The 17,954-nt window shown below is 50.8% G+C and overlaps 1 protein-coding gene across 1 annotated transcript; it reads right to left on the bottom strand.

Moving 5' to 3' along the window:
• Window positions 1–812: 812 nt before the first annotated feature.
• Window positions 813–14,085, bottom strand: ABTB1 (ankyrin repeat and BTB domain containing 1). The gene is made up of 12 exons (XM_027863917.1): window positions 13,915–14,085; window positions 10,111–10,173; window positions 9,145–9,200; window positions 8,490–8,634; window positions 7,815–7,974; window positions 7,433–7,478; window positions 6,606–6,722; window positions 6,362–6,480; window positions 6,062–6,160; window positions 5,379–5,546; window positions 2,514–2,714; window positions 813–2,308 (listed from the first exon to the last, which is right to left on the bottom strand). The coding sequence occupies exons 1-12, from the start codon at window positions 13,968–13,970 to the stop codon at window positions 2,102–2,104; spliced, it is 1,437 nt and encodes a 478-aa protein (XP_027719718.1). The 5' UTR covers window positions 13,971–14,085; the 3' UTR covers window positions 813–2,101.
• Between the last annotated feature and the right edge of the window lie 3,869 nt (window positions 14,086–17,954).

Here is a 17,954-nt window from a genome sequence, read left to right as displayed (position 1 = left end):
ATTTGCCCAGGGCCACAAAGATAGTAGGTTCTGGAGTCGGGACCTGAAGTCAGGTCTTCTGGCATCAAGACCAGCCTATGACTGAAATAGAGGCCCATGGGCTTCCCCATATACCATGCTGCTAACTCCCAAGGCCCAAGGTCACGGCTTGAGAAACCTGATTCCAGCCCTCTTGTGACCAGTGTTGAGTCCTGCCATCTCTGCCCCACAAACAGGCATCACCCCATGGGAGGTTAGCAGCTTGAGCTGATGGGAGATCCCAGCAAGGCCTAGAGGGAAACGTGCTTCTCTCCGGAACCAGCATCAGTGAAATGAGGGATTCAAAGCCTACTGCCACGTACATCCAAGCTCCAATTCCAGGCCAGCTCTCTCCTGGACTCCCAGGACTCCATGGCCATGCAGCAGGCCATACCCACACCTCCTCATTGACAGGGATCCATCCTTCCCTCAGTGTGATGCTTCTCTCTCTAAGCTAGGTTTGCTGCAGTCCTGGGTCAGGAGAGCAGCTTCTACCTGAGAAAGCCAGGCTGACCTTCTCCTCACAACCCCCTCAATTGCCTCTGTTGGGGCCCAGGAGGAGCCTAGGACCCAGAGCTCCAGAGCTGATGCCCCAACAGGCCATCAGAGCTGAGAAACCAATGCCTTCAAAGGCTGGTGGATTTGCTGGAGGCACAGAAAACAGATCTTGGCTGGGAAATGAGGAAGACAGAGCCCCAGGGAGCAGCTTCCAAAATAAAACAGATGAGAAAACGCAGCCAAGCCCCAGATATAATAAACCCCTGATAATTAACAAGCCGTCGCCGAGATAATCATAGGGAAATATATTTTTATTGCCGCACACATGCTCCTCTGTTTTATTTTTAAATAGTATATATTAGAATAGATCTTAGCTCTGAAAACCTGCAGTTTGGGTTTTGTTTTTTTTTTCTGAAGCAAAGTTGCTGGGCAGCTCTCAGCCCCTCCCCTCCCCTCTCTGAGCAAGGGTATCTGGGGAGCCCTCCATAACCAGCCTAGGGGGAACGAGGGGCAGGGAGGACAGCTCTCCTCACAAGCCCAGATCAGTTTTCTCTGGGCTTAGCACAATCTCCAGGCTTTATCTGGCCTTGGAGACCTTGGGGGAACCCAGTTTTTCCAACATCCCAGCTTTTCCAGGATTTATCACCCCAACCAAAAATCACTCTCCTACAGCCCCACCAGGAGTTTTTGAGATACCCGTTTGTGCTTTGAGGAAAAAAAAAGGAAAGCCCCCATCACTGGGCCCCAGGAACCAGAAGTACTCAGCTTGACCCCAAACTGGACTCTGATGGTACCTTGAGGCAGTCAGGGAAGCCTCCAGTGTCCTGAGCAAAGCCACCTGCCTCTCTCCCTCCTACCCAGAGCCTAAGCTAGAGAGACCATGGGACTGGCTCTTGGCCCGTGTGGAGTCAAGGGACCACACGGTGCGGGAAGGGACATTCCCTGGAGTAATGCATTCTCCAGCGCCAGGCCTCTCTGATCCTAGAAGCAAAGGAAAGGAAGATAATCTTTACCAAAAGACTCCTCCCCCAAGAGGCAGGATTAGGACAGTCTTGTCCCCAGAGCCTTCTTTTCCCCTCTAGTGAAGGGACCGGAGGGGAAAGCTCAGTAACCTGGATGGAATAAGGCAGGCTGGGGCCAAACGAGCTACACAGCCCATGTCCCACAGGAGTGAAAGCCCATCTGCCCCACGGCCGGGGAGGAGAAGGGGAGGGCTTTGCCCACACACACACATGGTCAGGAAGAGAAGCTGATTGTGACAATGCTTCTCTCCTTCGCCTAGCAGAAAAACACATTCTTAGCTTCTAGAAACAAAGATTCAAGACCTATAGCGATTGGGGCTTTCAATCCCAAGGATATAATCAGTGCTTGGAGGAAACCCCTTCCACCCAACAATCCCAGGTCCAGGGAAGGGGGGGATGCTGATCTCAAAGCCATTGAGAGAAAGCTGCCCAGACACCCTGGCGTCAAACGTGGCCAGGGCCCTGTGTTCAGGCTGCTGCTTCTCTGCAGCAAGGGGGGAGCCACACCAAGCCCTCATCAGAAAGGGGAGGGGGACACTGGGGTCCCCAGTTAGCAGCAGAAGTCAACAGTCCAGGCCGATGTTGGCCAAGAGCTCCTCCAGGACCTGCAGCCTCTGGCTGGCCTCCTCAATGGCGCTGTAAGTCTGCACGTTGCTAGTGATATGGAAACGGATGTCGTCCACAAGGGGGATGGAGTCCGTCTCCTGACGCTCAGCTACCGCCGCAGCCTCTTCCTTCACAGCCGCCACAAACTCTTCGCGTTCTACTAGCTGGAGAGGGGAAGAAGAAAGGTCTGGCCAGAAGTCCCGGGTGGGAGAGTGGGGGGGGACACCAGACATTCCAGCTTAGGGAACCTCCCTTTCAAGAAGCTTATACCGAAAGCCTTCCACCCTGGGGCCCAAATCTAATTCCTTCTACCCGGGCCTTCCTCTCTCCACTCCCTCAACCTCAAGGACTCCCAGCCTTGGCTCCCACCTTTTCGATGACCTTGGCCATGAACTCTGTGCACTGGTCTTCCAGGCGAGTCAGCTGGAACAGCTTGGCCACCTTCCAGACACCAACCACGTTGTCCTCATCCAACACTTGTGCTAGGCTCCGGCCACACAGCCGCTTCAGGCCAGGCAACAGGTACATGTCAGCCACACACAGCACATCGTAGGCAATGTCAGGAGACAGCTGTGGAGCAGATGGGGCAGAGCCTCTTGGGGGGGGGCCTCTAGTCTAGGACCCCCCACACAGTGGAACAACAGAAAGGGCCTCCAAATTGGCCCCCCTCCAAATGAGGTGAGGGTGGGGACATAGGATTCCAAAGCACATCCCCAACAGAGCTACCCCCTGCTCTGGGGCTTTGATAATGGCAGAATAAAGTCATGTTGCTCAGTGTAGAATCCAAAGCCCTACAATCTGACCCTCAGCTACCTGGTGAGACTTCTCTCAACCAAATGATAATCATCTATAAAACACCTACTATGTACCAGGCACATACCATGCTAAGTTCACACGCCTCAGATTTAACCCAATCCAATTCAACTCTATATACTAGAGATATAAAACCAAAATTGCAAACAGTCCGTCCTTGCCCTCCCAGAGCTTACAGTCTACTAGAGGTTGGCATGGAAACAAGCACATAGATAAGTCAACACAAAACATAGTCAAACCAAATCCAAAGTAATTTCAGAGAACTTGATCAACAGGAGGAATGAGGGAAGGACACTCAAGCCAAGTTCTGAAGAGAGTTGGGGGTGACAAGGGGCAAAGCATTCCAGGTAGGGGGGAACTCCCCGTTCACACTGCCCCATCCTGGGCTTTCCTTCCCATGACTTTTGGCATGATTCTCCCTTGCCCAGAATGCCTTTCCTACCCCGCCCCCATATCTTCATTTATCAAAATGTCCCCATTCTAGACATTAAAATTAAATTAAAGGGATGGCCAAGCCAACTCCATCTCCATTTCTTACAGGGTTACTCGACAAGCAGGAGGAAAATGCTATGGACAGTTTGCCTAGATGTTAGCATTACAACATTTGACTGTCACTCACGCTATTTATGTGGGCTAGTTAAGGAGTGCAGTCAGGTGTGAACTAAGACCTGGCTGGACAATCGCACCCAAAAAACTGGTCGATAATGGCTCTCCATCATCTTGGAGTGAGGTCTCCATCTAGGCTTGGCCCTGTGTTGTTCTAATATTTTTTTTTTAATAAATTAGTTGAAGGCATAGATGGCATGCCCATCAAATATCTAGATGACACAAAGCAGAAAGGGAGAGCAAACTCACTGGACAACAGAATTAGGATCCAAAAAATTCATGACGGGCTAGAACACTGGGGGGCAGCAAAGGACAGTGGGAAGATCAGTGGGAGTCCAGGACCTGAGTTTATTTCCAGCTCTGCTACTGCTTATTAGCTGTATGGCCACAGATAAGTAGCCTAACCTGTCTGAGCCTCAGTTTCCTCCTCTGTAACATGAGGAGGCTGGACCGCTAAGGTTCTTTCCAGCTCTAATCTATAATCCTATGATTAAGCAGCATTTAAGAAGATATTTAAATTTAAATTTTAAAAAGAATGAAATTTAAATTTAAAGTAGAATGTAATTTTTTTACATAGACTTCTCTTTTTTTCTTCTTCTTCTAATTGAGGGGTGAGGTAGGTGGGAGAGGAAATAAATGCTTATTTATTGAAAAGGACAATAAAAGTTTGTTTTTTAACCTAGTAGAAGGTAAGCTCCTTGAGGGCATGAACAGTCTCACTTCTGTCTTTGTAACCTCTGCCTAGCACACTGCCAAGCACAGTAGAGGTGCTTAATAAATGTTTGTCGAATCAAATCGGTTTCAGAAAATAATTTTCCAAGTGAAAGCAGCCCAGCTAGAGGGCAGCAGCTCATCCGAAGGAATGCTGGGCTTTCCTGGAATCCGGGGTGACGAGGCAGCCAGAGGAGCTAAAGCTGTCCTAGGCTGCAGTGTCTGATGCTGGAAAGGGATGAGCATTCCAGGCTCCCTGACTGTGGTCAGACTATGTCAGAAGGCCGGTATTCAATCTGGAGTGCTACATTTTAGAAAAGATGCTGATAAGCAAGAGAACATCCAGCAGAAGGCAATGAGGACAGTGATGGGTTTTGAAATCAAGCATTTGAAAGAGACCGGTTGAAAGACCCAGGGGTATTTAGCTTGATGGCACCATCAGAGCTGTCCCAGAGTGCCATGGGCTGCCTCTGGGATCACTGAGCTCCCCATCCCGATGGCTTCAAGCAAAGGCTGGATGGTCACTTGCTGGGGATGTTGTGGGAGAATTGATCAAGTATGGATTTGGTTCGGATGGCCTCTGAGATTCTGTCATTCTGCAGTGGCTAGGGTGGGGAACCTGCAGCCTTGAGGCCACACGTGGCCCTCTAGGTCCTCAAGTTTGGCCCTCTGACTGAAACCCAACTTCATAGAACAGATCCCCCCAATAAAAGGATTTGTTCTGTAAAACTTAAGACTCAGTTAAAGGGCCGCACTTGAGGACCTAGAAGGCCACATGTGGTCTTGTGGCTGCAGGCTCCCCACCCCTGGTCCAGTCCCTCCTCACAGTCTAGTGTGAATCTCCCACTCTCTCCTACAATCTCTATCCCTCACAGAGGGTCAGTCCTCTCCATTCCACACTCAGTTACCATGTGTCTTCCCCACTCCCTCCCCAACTAGGCAATGACCTACTTCCACAATGCCAAGGCCTGTTATTTGTTTTTCTCTCCTTCCTAGCACTCAGCTAGAAAGCACCCTACACACATATCATGAACACTCAATAAATGTGAAATGAAGTAAGGGAATAGCTAAAGAGCATGGGGAACCCCAAGAGGGGAGCCTGACCTCAGTGTCATCACTATACACATAGTATAGCACTCGGGTAAAGATGTCAGGGGAGATGCCATGCAGGGTGACCGCAGGGAGGCCAGGAGATGCTGCCAGCTCTTCACTCTCACTGAAGTGGTCATCCAGCAGGGCCCGAAAGTAGTCACTACGGCCACAGAAGAAGGCCTAGGGAAGGCAGGAGCAAGGGGATCGTCCTGGAGGGGACCTTCCACCAGCTCCATCAGATTATCACAGGACCTCAGAGTGAAAGCTAGAAGGCGCTTCAGAAGGTACCCTGTCCAATGCTCTCAGGTTAAGTGACCTGTTCACGGTCACTTAAATTGTCAGAGACAGGATTTGAAACCAGGACCTCCTGACTCCAAGGCCAGCACTTTCTGTCCTTTCTGGCCAACGTTGGCTGACCTTGTCCCATAAGGGTCCAGGTCTTTTCTCAAAGGCCTTCACTAAAACTCCACGCCTTTGCCTCCCCCCATCTCCAAGAAAATGACTCCCACATACCACTGAACTAATGCTAGGGAGTCTGTGTGAGGGATCTGGGAATCGGCAAGCCTGCAAGACATAACAAGGTGAGGGGGAGGAAGAGACGGAGTAGGGTTTGGTGAAGGAGTTGGGAGGATTGGGACAGGTTTGGGAAACTGGAATAGGGGGAGATCTAGGAGGGCTAATGAACACTTTGGTACCTTGTGACATAAGAAGTTATAGTCAGCCACGCGGAAACACACGTCAGGACAGCTGCTGAAATTGTCGGTGCTGTCAAAAGGCAACTCTCCGAAGCCCACCTAGGGGACAAAGCAAGGACAGGACTGGGGTGGTAGCCAAATTCAAAGCTCCTGCCCACTTGTGTCCCAACACCAGCCTTCGAAGAAAGAAGTCAAGGGTCTACTTCAGAGCCAGCACTCCCTAAACATCCCACCCTCATCCCTCCACCATCCCCGTGGACATGGAGATGGGCGGAGCTTGGGGCAGGGTCCTGGGCATACTCGGAGCTCCGGAGGCAAGGCACAGTCTGCCAGCAGCGCCAGGTCTTCCCGGAGCCGGCAGTCAGCAGGGGGCGGCTCAATGGTCAGCACCTTCACACATGTCCCTGGCTTGGAGGCCACTGCCAAGGGAAGAACAGAGCTTCTTTCTCTTTTTACCCCCAGGCAACGCTGCCCAGTCTGGCCCAAGTTGGGGACGTCCCGGTCCTGCCTGCTGCCCACAGTGGCCAAAGAGAACAGGGCTCACCAAACTCATAGGCCTTCTTGCACTTGGTCTCCAGGCTGGTGATGAGCTCCTGCAGCTGACACTGCTTGGCCAGCCTCTTACAGTCACTCACATGCTCCACATCAATGTCCAGGCGGCCTGCAGAGAGAAGAGCCTGAAGGTGGGGTGTTCAGGGAGAAGCTTTGCTTTCCCAGCTGGGCAGGCTGCAGTTACTGCCCTGGATACGTGGGGGAAAGCAAGGGATGGGCTCAGGACAAGGACTCTGGCCTCTTCCTCTAACTTGCTGTACAAATGTAGGTGGTACAGCAACCTGCCTCTGTTTCCCCATCAGTAAATTTCAAAAACTAACTCCTGAGTTGCCCAGAAAAGCTTGGTCAGCACTTGTCTCTGATTTACCAAGTTGGAAACTAAGTCATCCAGGACACAGAGAGCGATGTGACACACTTGGAGCATGACTACGGTCACAAACATGCTCAGGGGTGCTGTGGGACAGGGCTGGATGAGAGAGCATGACCTGGCCCAGCACAATTCATGGAATCCCTACTCAACACAAAAACCCTAATCGAGGTTAAGAAGGAGGGGCACCCTTCTCAGTGGCAGATGACCAAAGACGACTGCCTTATCATGCCACCTCTCCCATAAAGGACTTGTGTCCAAATCCCCAAACCCTCACAATTGCATGCCAACGTTACTGGGTACTCTGGAATGAGTTCTGACTGACGCCCATCTCCTAGACGGGCAGGACATGGACAGCAACGAACCGAGTGAGAGGAGATAACTGAGTTAAGTCTGCCCCACCACCAACCACCCCAGCTCTGCCAATCACCAGCCCCTAGGAGAGGGGCCACCTGTGTAGAGATACTGCAGAAGGGAGCCAAAGGCCGTGGGATTGATCTGTGGAAAGAAACAAAAGGTCAGATCGTCCCAGGATCCCAGGCAGAGTTCCCCTCCTCCTCCCTCGGGAAGGACACTTAGTATCTCCTCAGTGAAACAATTCCAGAGTCCCCTCCCCCAACACCAGGCTGACACTTAGTAGGCCTTGGGGGTGGGAAGGGTGGGGGAGGGAAAGGAGCCCATGCCTAGCTCAGGGTGTTGAAGAACCCAGGCCGGGGATCCCAAATGAAGGAAATGCCCACCCAGGACAGGCAATGTGACTTTTCCTATTCCTGAGCGGTGGACAATAGGGACAGACCCTTTTGGGGCCCAGAGGGTGAGCCTTCAGGGTCATACCAGCGGGTGCTTGAGGGCAATCACACTTTTGCCCTTCCACTTGGTATCAAACATGTTGGCGAAGTAGCTACTTCGGGCACTGAGGATGCATCGGTGGGCACAAAAGGATTTCCCATGGACGATGAATACAATGTCGCTCTCGTAGCCTTGCTCCAGGAGCCTGGGGGAAGGGGGCTGGGTGGGCAGGGGCACGGAGGGGAAGGGGCCATGGGCCATGATGGGGAAGTGGCTATCATCTCATCCCCACCCCCATCCCTGGCCTCTCGCCAGGTCCCAGGCCCTGCAGATGCCTCTTTCAGAGCCAGGACCCAAGGTTTGTAAACAAGACGGTAGCTGGAGGAAGCTACATCCACACGCGGCTTATCTCCCCCCAGCACTCCTGGGCCTGTGAGTGAGTAGGCTCTTTTTTAGTCTGGACGGCTTAGTCTCTGATATGGGAAAAAATGGTATCAAATTTCCAATTTTATGCCTTGAGATGACACAAATTGGTATGAGGATGTCTGCCACTCTCTGGCCTCCTCACCGCTGGGAAAAGGCCTATCTGAGGATGGCTTTGAGGCGTAAAGGGAGGCCCCTTAAAATGCCCAAATGGGTGGGTGACCCGGGATTTCCTCCTCCTCTGCCCCAGGGAAAGAAGGGAGCCCAGCAGCCTCAGGCCGTCCCTGAGCCCCTCACCGCTGCAGGAAGTCATCATAATAATCCCTCTGCATTCGGGTGGAGGTGATCTGCTTGTAATCCCTCAGCTCCCGACGGATGCTGTCGCTCAGTGCCCCATACAGGCAGCGCTCCCCATCAAAAGTGTTGGCCTCACACCTGGCTCCTGAGGGATGATGGAAAATGAGCAGGACCTGCTCTCCCTGCTGTCTGCCTGATGTTGAGCCCAACCCTCAGCTGACTGGTCCCACCCTAGAGGCCCCAACACCAAGACCTTCATCCCAGCCCCACCACCTTGTTCTCCAATGGGACCCTTCCTCTCTAAACCCATCAGTGGGGATCCCAACAGGGTCAGCATATAAACACCACGTGCTCCGAAAGGCCCCAAACAGTTTACAAGATGAGGAGGTGGTGCTGTCAGGGTTAATGCAAAAACAAAGACCTAGTACTCTCATCCATAAGGACAGTTCCCCTGGGTAAGGCCTCAGGCTGGTAGAAGGACCATAGAGAAAGGTGTCCATTGGGGCCGCTGCTAATCTCTGGGCTCAGCCTACCTCAAAGTGTCCCTCTCCTAAGGGGTGCACTTGCGCACACATGCACGTATGCCCACACACACACACACACACACACACAAATACAAATGAATGTGCAAATACTCTTCCCCTCCTGTGCTTACCATTGGCCAGGAGATACCGTACAAGCTCCTCATGTCCACACAAGCAGGCATAATATCTGTGAGGGAAAAAAATATCAGCAAGTTATAGTACAGGAACCCCCTTCTCTTCACCACAGGACAATAAAATATTGGCAAGACCAGAGCTCTCAAGGAGTCCAGGCTTTCAAATCTCAGCTCCAACACTCACTAGCTGGGTGACAGTCTCCCCATCTCTAAAATAAGGGCATGGGGAAGGGAGAGAATGTCACATTTGAAAAACCTACGTAACCACTGTGACAGAAGGTGCCATAGTAGCCTTGAAGTGCTCCAGAAATCAAATTATCATGGCCACAGGCAGCCCTGTCCTCAAGGTCCCAGCTTTTGGCTTGGCCCCCCTTCCTTCCTCCCCAAAGTAGGTTTCTCCCCTACTCCTTGAACTCTAATGGTTTCCTATTGCCTTAAGCACAAAATAGAAACTACTGTTTAGCCTTGAAAGCCCTACACAACCTGGCCCCAACCTAGCTTTCCCGCCCAACGGCCATTAACCCCTCTCTCCTGCATGCTCTGCAATCCAGCCAAATTGGCCTTCTCTCTGTTCCTCACACACAAAATGCCATCTCCCACCTCCACACCTTTGCACTGGCCATCTCACCAAGCCCACAACACATTCCTAACTCTCCTCCACGTCATACCATCTTTCCTCTTCCTTTAAGACACTGTTCAAGTACCTCCCGCCACCCCGTCACCCACTAGTGCCCTCCATCCCATAGTACTTTGTATTACACTACTTGGTATATATTTATATTTATTCACTATATATTTATGCTCTATATATATATGCCCCATGAGCATGTAAGCTCTTTGGAGTAGGGCTTGTCTCATTCTTTGTACTTATATCCATAGTACTGAGCCCCTAATAAATGCTTAATGACTGACTAATTTGAGATTGGGGGACTCTTTCCCCCCAAGGGAGGTAGAGATACTCACAGAGGGGTACTGTCCCATTTGTCCCGGACATTGATCTCCACATCTCTCTGCTCCAGAAGGTACCTGAGTGGAAAGAAGAATACAAAATAATTGAGTAATGCCTCCTCAGTGAAAGTCATCCAACCCTCAAAGGAGATAGGAAACTCAACTCATCCATGAGACTGGGGGGCCCAGTGGAGAATGACTAGAGATGAGGCCTCTTCTCACAGGACAGATAATGGCCTTGGGAACAGAAAAGATGGAGGTAGATGAGAGATTCTGAAGAAAGAATCGACGAGACTCAGTGACTGATCAGCTGTGGAGGACAAGAAAGAAGTGAGTGAACCAAAGAACAGAAATAGAGAAATTAGAAGGAAGAGCTGATTTCAGAGGATAAGATAAGCCTGGTTTGGGAAATGCTGAACTTACAATCCTGGCAGAATGCTGAGTAGGAAATTACCAGAAGCTAATTGGAAAGAGGCCTGAAGTACAGGAGAAAAAATGGTGCTGGAGATAGGGTTATAATATGAGCTGCAAAGACAGTGTCTCAGGATGGTTAGAAAGCCTGCCCAGGGGCTCAGGAAGGCCTGGCTATAGGTCCTGCCCAGGGTCCCTGGACAGGTCAGTGCCCCCAGTAAGGCTTTAGGCTTCGGGGAGAAGAAGCCAATCTGCCCTGGGAGAAAGGCTCTCACTGGAAACTTCCTCCAAAACTGAAGTCACAGGTCTGCCACAAAGAAGAATAGCACCTGGTATTTCAGAGAGCTCTTGGAGGCAGGGGCATCAAACACAGGGCCCACTCCTGCCCTAACCAGACTCATATCACTGGGAAATATTTAACAAAATAATTAAAATTACAACAGAACATAGATAATGTTGCTAGGCAGTTTGCTCATGTACTACGTGGCCTGAAGAGATCCTTACGGACGCTTTAGTGGCCCCACCACTGCTTTCAGGCAGAGGATGAAGCAGGCTGCTAGGTATTACAACTGCTACTATTCCCATTCTTTACAGATGAGGAAGCTGAGACTCAGAAAGGTTAAATGTCTCAAAGTATCCGGCCTAGTTTGAACTGGGGCCTCCTCTGTTCTGAGTGTGAAATCTTTCTCCCCCACAATGCTGTCCCATTCTCTCTCCACTGCCTCAATATATTTATCAGTTACTACCCCGTTATCTAGATACAGGTGAGGGTTGGAGCCAGAGGAAATAGAAGCATCAGGTCAGGGGATCGAGAGACAGACGCAGACAAAGGAAGCCACAAGCTTAGGGATGGAAAGGAAGAAGGGAAGCCAGGAAAAGGGATCAAACAACAAACGGTAACAGGAGAACCAGAATGCACGGAAGGCAGAGGAGCAACTATCTCAAGAAAAATGCACCAAATGAAGTTGAAAGGGATGAGATGATGAGGCCTGAGAAAAGGACAATGAGTCCAGTGATTGGGTGGGTCAACGGTGCCCTGGGAAACTGTAAGACCAGTGACCGGGTGGGTCAACGGTGCCCTGGGAAACTGTAAGGCCAGTGACCGGGTGGGTCAACGGTGCCCTGGGAAACTGTAAGGCCAGTGACCGGGTGGGTCAACGGTGCCCTGGGAAACTGTAAGGCCAGTGACCGGGTGGGTCAATGGTGCCCTGGGAAACTGTAAGGCCAGTAACTGGGTGGGTCAATGGTGCCCTGGGAAACTGTAAGGCCAGTGACTGGGTGGGTCAATGGTGCCCTGGGAAACTGTAAGGCCAGTGACTGGGTGGGTCAATGGTGCCCTCGGAAACTGTAAGTACAGTGATTGGGTGGGTCTTGTAAGAGGTTAAAAAAAAAGTGGATGGAAGCAAGGTATGTCCACAATTCCTTAAGAAATCTGGTTGTACTTTGTCCTTCAGTTTCGAAGAAGATCATGACATCAGGGAGGTGATGCTATGACATGCGGTCACTAAAAAAAGGGATAATAGACAGAAAGGAGAGCAGGAGAAAGTAAAGAGTTTTTTTCCATTATAGAGACTTGTGACAGTTTGAAGAAGAAGTCCATGGACAGAGAGTGATTGGATTTGCTAGAAAGAAAGAGATAGCTGATGGAGTAGACTCAGAGGAGGTGGAGGGAGACAGGGGCAAGCACGCAGACTGATTGAAGGGTGGACATATTCCTCCCTCCTCCTAAGGCAAGAAAGACAAATATGCTGAGGTAGAGAGGAGACAAGGAAATGTAGTCTGCACCAATGACCACTTTCTCTTAGGGAAGCAAGAGGTGACATCATTTGCACATCAGCAAAATCTCTCCCTGGGGTACATGAGGCACCCCCCTAAACCCCAGGTTCCCAGTTTTGGATAGTCCACGATCCTAGTTCCTAAGCAGTGACTCAGGGAAGTTTCCTTTAACTGGCTTAGTGCTACCAAAGAAGTGGGGTTTTCATGCATAAGGATGGCCCCAATGGGTAAGACCTCAGGCTGCTAGGTGATGAACTAGGGTGAAAGGTCTCTTGTGGAGCCTATCATACCTCAGGTTCTAAACACCACCCTCTATCTCCCCAAGTGGCTATCCTGCCCTGTGTCTAAAAGGCTCATCCCAGGTCCCCGAGCTCTCCCACCAGACATATAACCCCTCTAGTCCCCCCTTTCCCCAGAAACTGGGTCCCTCTTAGAAGAACCTCCTTAGAGGTCTGGCCCAGCCCCAGCCTATAGAGGTTCTGACTTAATTCTACCTGGCTCATGCAGGTGGGTATGCTTGGAGTGGACAGAGCATTAAGGGAAAAGTCCCAGGCAGAACCTAGACTCCTGGCCGTCATTGGGCCAGCTTCATGCAGTGCCCAGAGAGGCCAGCAGAGGGAGGAAGGAAACGGGATGGTCCTGGTGGACAATTTCACCTACATAACAGGCCTAGTCCTTGGATTATACACTCAGGTGGTCACCTCTCTTAATTGCAAAGAAGATATACGGACCCTGAATTCCCTATGAGGAAAACACAGCTCCCCCGTAAGAGCAGGTGCAGGTGTGGAGAATGAAGGGCTCCTGGCAGGAATTTGGCCAGAGCTCATCCCCTGCCCTTTGCCTGCCCCCATACCTTCCCCTCCGCATCTTTACTCTCAGGGTTCACAAACACTGTGGAATAATATAAACTGTGCCCCTCTTTGTCCCCATGAAGAGCCAAACTCTAAGCTGTGGTGAGGGCCCTCAGGGGGTACTAGTGTGCCCCTCACCCCCATTCTCCAGCCTTGGCTCTGCACCCCAGAACTCCAGGCCACAGCCAAAAGGGACTCTAAGGCCCCTACCTTTATTCCCCAGCTCTCCCTCAGCACCCACCCGGCACTACAATGTCACTCTTCTTCCCGAAGCCCCTTGAACTTTGCATGCAGTCCCCCAAATTCTCCACTGCATCCTCCCACTCCCCACATCTCTGCACCTTCACATCTCCCACGTTCCCTCTACATACTCTCCCTCCTCTACACACTTCTTCCCAACCCCTGGCTCCCCAGATCTCTGCTTGCCTCTCCCCATCTCCTTCATTCTCTGAATTTCCACATCCACCCCGCACCTCCACCATCCCCCCTGCACCTCCACCATCCCCGCTCTCGACACACCAGTTTCCATCACACACTTGATCCCATCCCCCACCTCCCCTCATTCCCACACATCTCCCATCCCGACCTCCACTCATTCCTCTATCCACTTTTCCCCATTTTCCAGTCTCCCAATCTTTGCACACTTCCTCTCATCCCTCATCTCCTCTTGCACTACCCCATCCCCTATCCCCCACCTTCTCCCACCCCCCCAGTCTTTGCACACCTGCCCCGCCTTCACGTTCCCCTCCTCCACTCCCCCCAGGCTCCCTGCCTCCCTCACCGGACTCGGCAAACGTCTCCTTTCTTGCAGCTGATGAAGAGATCGCTGGTGTCCATGGCCCGGAGCGCTCATGACCCGGTGGGTTCGGGCTCGGCGGGGGTTCGGGAAGACTCTGGCGGTGGCGAAGGCGGCGGCGTCGGCCCTTCCCTTTCACGGCCCTTCCTCGTCCCAGTCCCGGGGCGGATGTAAACACTGCAGGCCCGAAGGCCCGGCTCCGCCCCTGGGGCGGGGCGGCCGCTGCGGCGGCTGGAGCCCGAGGACCAACGACCCTGTGCCCTCACGCCGGGTTCTAGGTGCGGGGAGCCCGACCGGGTTCTAGAGCGGCAGCTGCGGCGGCGTTCTAGGCTGCGCGGCGCGGGCCAGGAGGGAAGACCCCCGTCCCCACGAGATTATAAGCGCCTTCCGAAAGGGCAGGGGCCAGAGCACCTGACTGACTGACGGAAGCACGGACGTGGAGCCAGAGGACGTGGGTTCGAATTTGTGCTCTGCAACGTGGACCTCCGCCTAGTTACTCAACCTCGGGCCTCAGTTTTTTCGTCTGTAATAATAAAAGCGATGGACTAGAGAAACTCTGTGGTCCCTTCCAGCCCCAAATCCACGATTCCCTGATCCCTGTGGGATTCGCCAAATCACTGATCTCAAAAATGAGGGACTAGATGACCTCTGGAGCCCCTCAGCTCTGTGACGCGGAGCTTCACTTTGCACGCCCTTAGAAATTGTTGTGGTTAGCTTGTATCTTTCCACAGCGGACCAGGTGTGCTTAATAAATGTTTGTTGTTGCTGTCTTGTATCTCATCCAGCTCCTAGTAGAGCCCTTGCTCTTGGTAGGCACTTGATGAATGAGTAAATTCTACAATTCAATGCTAACTCGAGAGCCCACCCTATCTCTTCTTATTGCTGAGAACCTGTCAGACCGACAGTTTGGGGCGAGAGGTTATGGGGTTCTCCGATGGTGGGCTCTGACCATGTTTGGCCACCTAAGGATCTGGCATGGATATGGGATTGACATTTGGGGTAAGGGGCCTTCTTCCCCTTTCCATCTCCAAACCAGTTACTACAAGCCCTTAGGCTCAGCTGGCTTTCAACTAATTCCTTCCAGGGTATTCTCCCTCCCAAGGGTACTGAAAGAGCCCAAAGCTGGCAGGACTCAAAGGAATCAATTTCTAAATGATAGAATTTCAGGGCCACGATAGGCAAGTTAATTAAGCTCATTCATAGAATGTTAGATCCTTAGAGACTGTCTAGCCCAGACCCCCATATTTAGCAAGAGAGGTGAAATGATGTGTCTAAAATAGCACTGTTAGTTGGTGGTGGAGCCAATTTACACCCACAGCTCCTAACTTGCCAGTCCACATCCTTTCTACCATGACACAAGGTCTTTGGAAGACAATACCCTATGTCCAGGGTCCTCAAGTTATACCTTGTTGGGCAGCTTTGAGGAAGGTAGAATAAGGGAGACTGCAACAAAATAACTGGTGGGGATCCAGAGAAGGCTACTGACATATCAAACCCACCTTAGACACCCCTGTCCACCCTGTGAACATGTCTGCACTAAGTAATCTTTGGTGACCTCAGAGAAGTTTCAGGGTCTGTCCAGGGCACCACAAAAGAAGCTCTCTGAGGTTGGATTTCTCCAGGGAAGGCCTGATTTGGTGGTTTGGGGGTCAGGTGAGGACAGATGCAAATGCTGAGGCCTTAGAGAACTCTCTAGCTGAGAGAGGCTGAAAGGAAACAGGAACAAGAAATCAGAATTGAAGTTGGAAGAGGCCTCAACAGCCATCTGGTGCAAGCTGGACCCAAAAGGAATGCCCATTGTCATCCAGCTTCTCCTTAGAGCTCCCCCAACCTCCCAAGCCAGCCTGATCCACTTTGGGATGGCTCTTGTTGTTAGGAAGTTCTTTCTGGCATTGCCTAAATTTGCCTCTTTGCCACTTCTGCCCCATTATAATTAGTTCTACCCTGTGGGGCCAATTCCCACAGGCTAGTCCTTCAAATACCTCAAGATAACTATCCTATTCCCCTCGAGATTTCTCCAGCCTACACAATCACAGTTCCTTCAGATGAGCTTGCTCTCCTTTGGGCACTCTCTACTTTATCAATTAATAAAGCACCTACTGTGTGCTGGGCACTGTAAGAAGCACTGGGGATACAAAAAAGGGCGAAAGACAGTCCACAGTTCCTGTCCTCAAAGAGTGTACAGCAATACCCTTGTTAAAAACTGGCACTTGGGGCTGAACACAATGTTCCAGCTGTTATCTGACCACAGCAGAGGGCAGAGGGATTATCATCTTCATATTCCTGGAAAACATGTCTTGTTTTAGCCCAAGCTCACATTAGGTTTTTTTGTTTGTTTTGGTTTGGTTTGGTTTTGGTTGGTTTGTGTTTTTTTGGTTTGGTTTTGTTTCGTTTTGTTTTTCGCTTCTATATCACACTGCTGACTCATATTGAGCTTGCAGGCCCATCAAGAATCCCAAAACTTTTCTTCCTACAAATAGGTGTCTAATCATGCCTCCTCCCCACTCTCTGCCCATCCCCATCTTATACTTTCGACGTTGATTTTGTTTAACCCAAGTATATACATTCATCCCTATTGAATTCTTATTAGATTCAATCCAATGTTCTAATCTCTCAAGATCTCTTTGGATCCTGTCTCTATGACTACACCTCCTCTCTTCCTCCTCGATAGTCCAGGAATGTGACATCTATGCAAAGTGGGGAAATGTATTCTTCTTCTATTCTGCTCCCACATACCCACAATCTCCTGGAGGGGGCCCTTCTGCCAAATCACAGCTCTGGGAGCAACAGCCTCTATCCCTCTTCTCTGGACAATGATGAGATCTTCCACTGACCCAGCCAAGGATCCTACCAGTCAGCTAAATGTGTCCCTCCTAGCATTGTGTCACCTGTAAAGTCAAAGAGCACGCCTGCCTGTGCTCTGTCTGAGCCGCTGACAAAAATGTTAAAAAGCACAGGACTAAGGACAGATCAAAAAAGCCCTCCCCTGGAGACCAATGGTCAAGTGTCTCTAGTCAACTAGTTCCTAATTCATCTGTATTGTATTACTGTCTAGTTCACATTTCTTCATCTTTCCTACAATAATAGTATGAGAGACTTTGCTAAAATCCAGATAAACTCCTGCAGAAACAACATATCCTTGATCTACTAGTTTAGTAACTTTGTCCAAAAAAAACCCAAAACATGGCCTCATTTCATGCCAAACAGAACATGGTCTCCTGAATTAGAGACATTAGTATGATCTATGGCCCTTCCCAAGAGCTAGAAGGAGGTAGTTTGGGGACAATGGAAGACATACACATGTGACGCAGTACAGCGTAAGCTCTTTGAGTTAAGGGAATTACTTCAATTGTTGTCTAGGTAGCCACAGTGCCTAACACATAGTAGATACTTTATGAGATCTGTTGAGTTGGAAACGAGCTTTGAGTTGGAAGTAGAGTCCTTTCTCTACTGATCCATTGTGTTATCTTGGGCAAATCACTTCTCTATGCCTCAGTTTCTTTCGCTGTAAAATGAAGGAGTTAAATTCTCCGGAAGATCCTCTCTCAGCTTGGCCATTCTATGACTCTGCTGGAGTTGAAAAGTATGACCTCAGGGGTCACATAACTGCCCGAGTCACACAGCTCGTGAGTGGAAGAATTTGAACACTGGTCTCCTGACTACATCAAGCACTCTCTCCGAAGCCAGACCTTCTCCACAACTCGATCTAGGGTTGAGGCCACAAATAATGACCTCTAACCTTGCTTCTGCCTGTTTCCATCACCAGGTGGGCGGCTGGGCTGCATACAGTTATGGCGGGCTGGGGGCGGGGAGGGGTAGTTTCGGGGGGAAAGTGGAAAGAAAGACCCCCACCCCCACCCCTCAAAGGGATTTGCGTTCGCTCAAACTCCGGGAGAGTCTTCCAATTGAACATGCGCAGCTGCCTGATCACCCACCGGGCCGGAGCTAGGCCCAACTGAGCATGTGCAGACCTGGGCGGGCGATGTACCTAGGTGATCTCTTAGGAAGCATTCAGGAACGCCCTC

Source organism: Vombatus ursinus, unplaced genomic scaffold (assembly GCF_900497805.2).
Source record: "Vombatus ursinus unplaced genomic scaffold, bare-nosed wombat genome assembly UNPS02014773.1, whole genome shotgun sequence".
Lineage (NCBI taxonomy): Eukaryota > Metazoa > Chordata > Mammalia > Diprotodontia > Vombatidae > Vombatus > Vombatus ursinus.
Note: the sequence above shows the minus strand (reverse complement) of the source record. Positions and strands in the feature narration are given on the sequence as shown.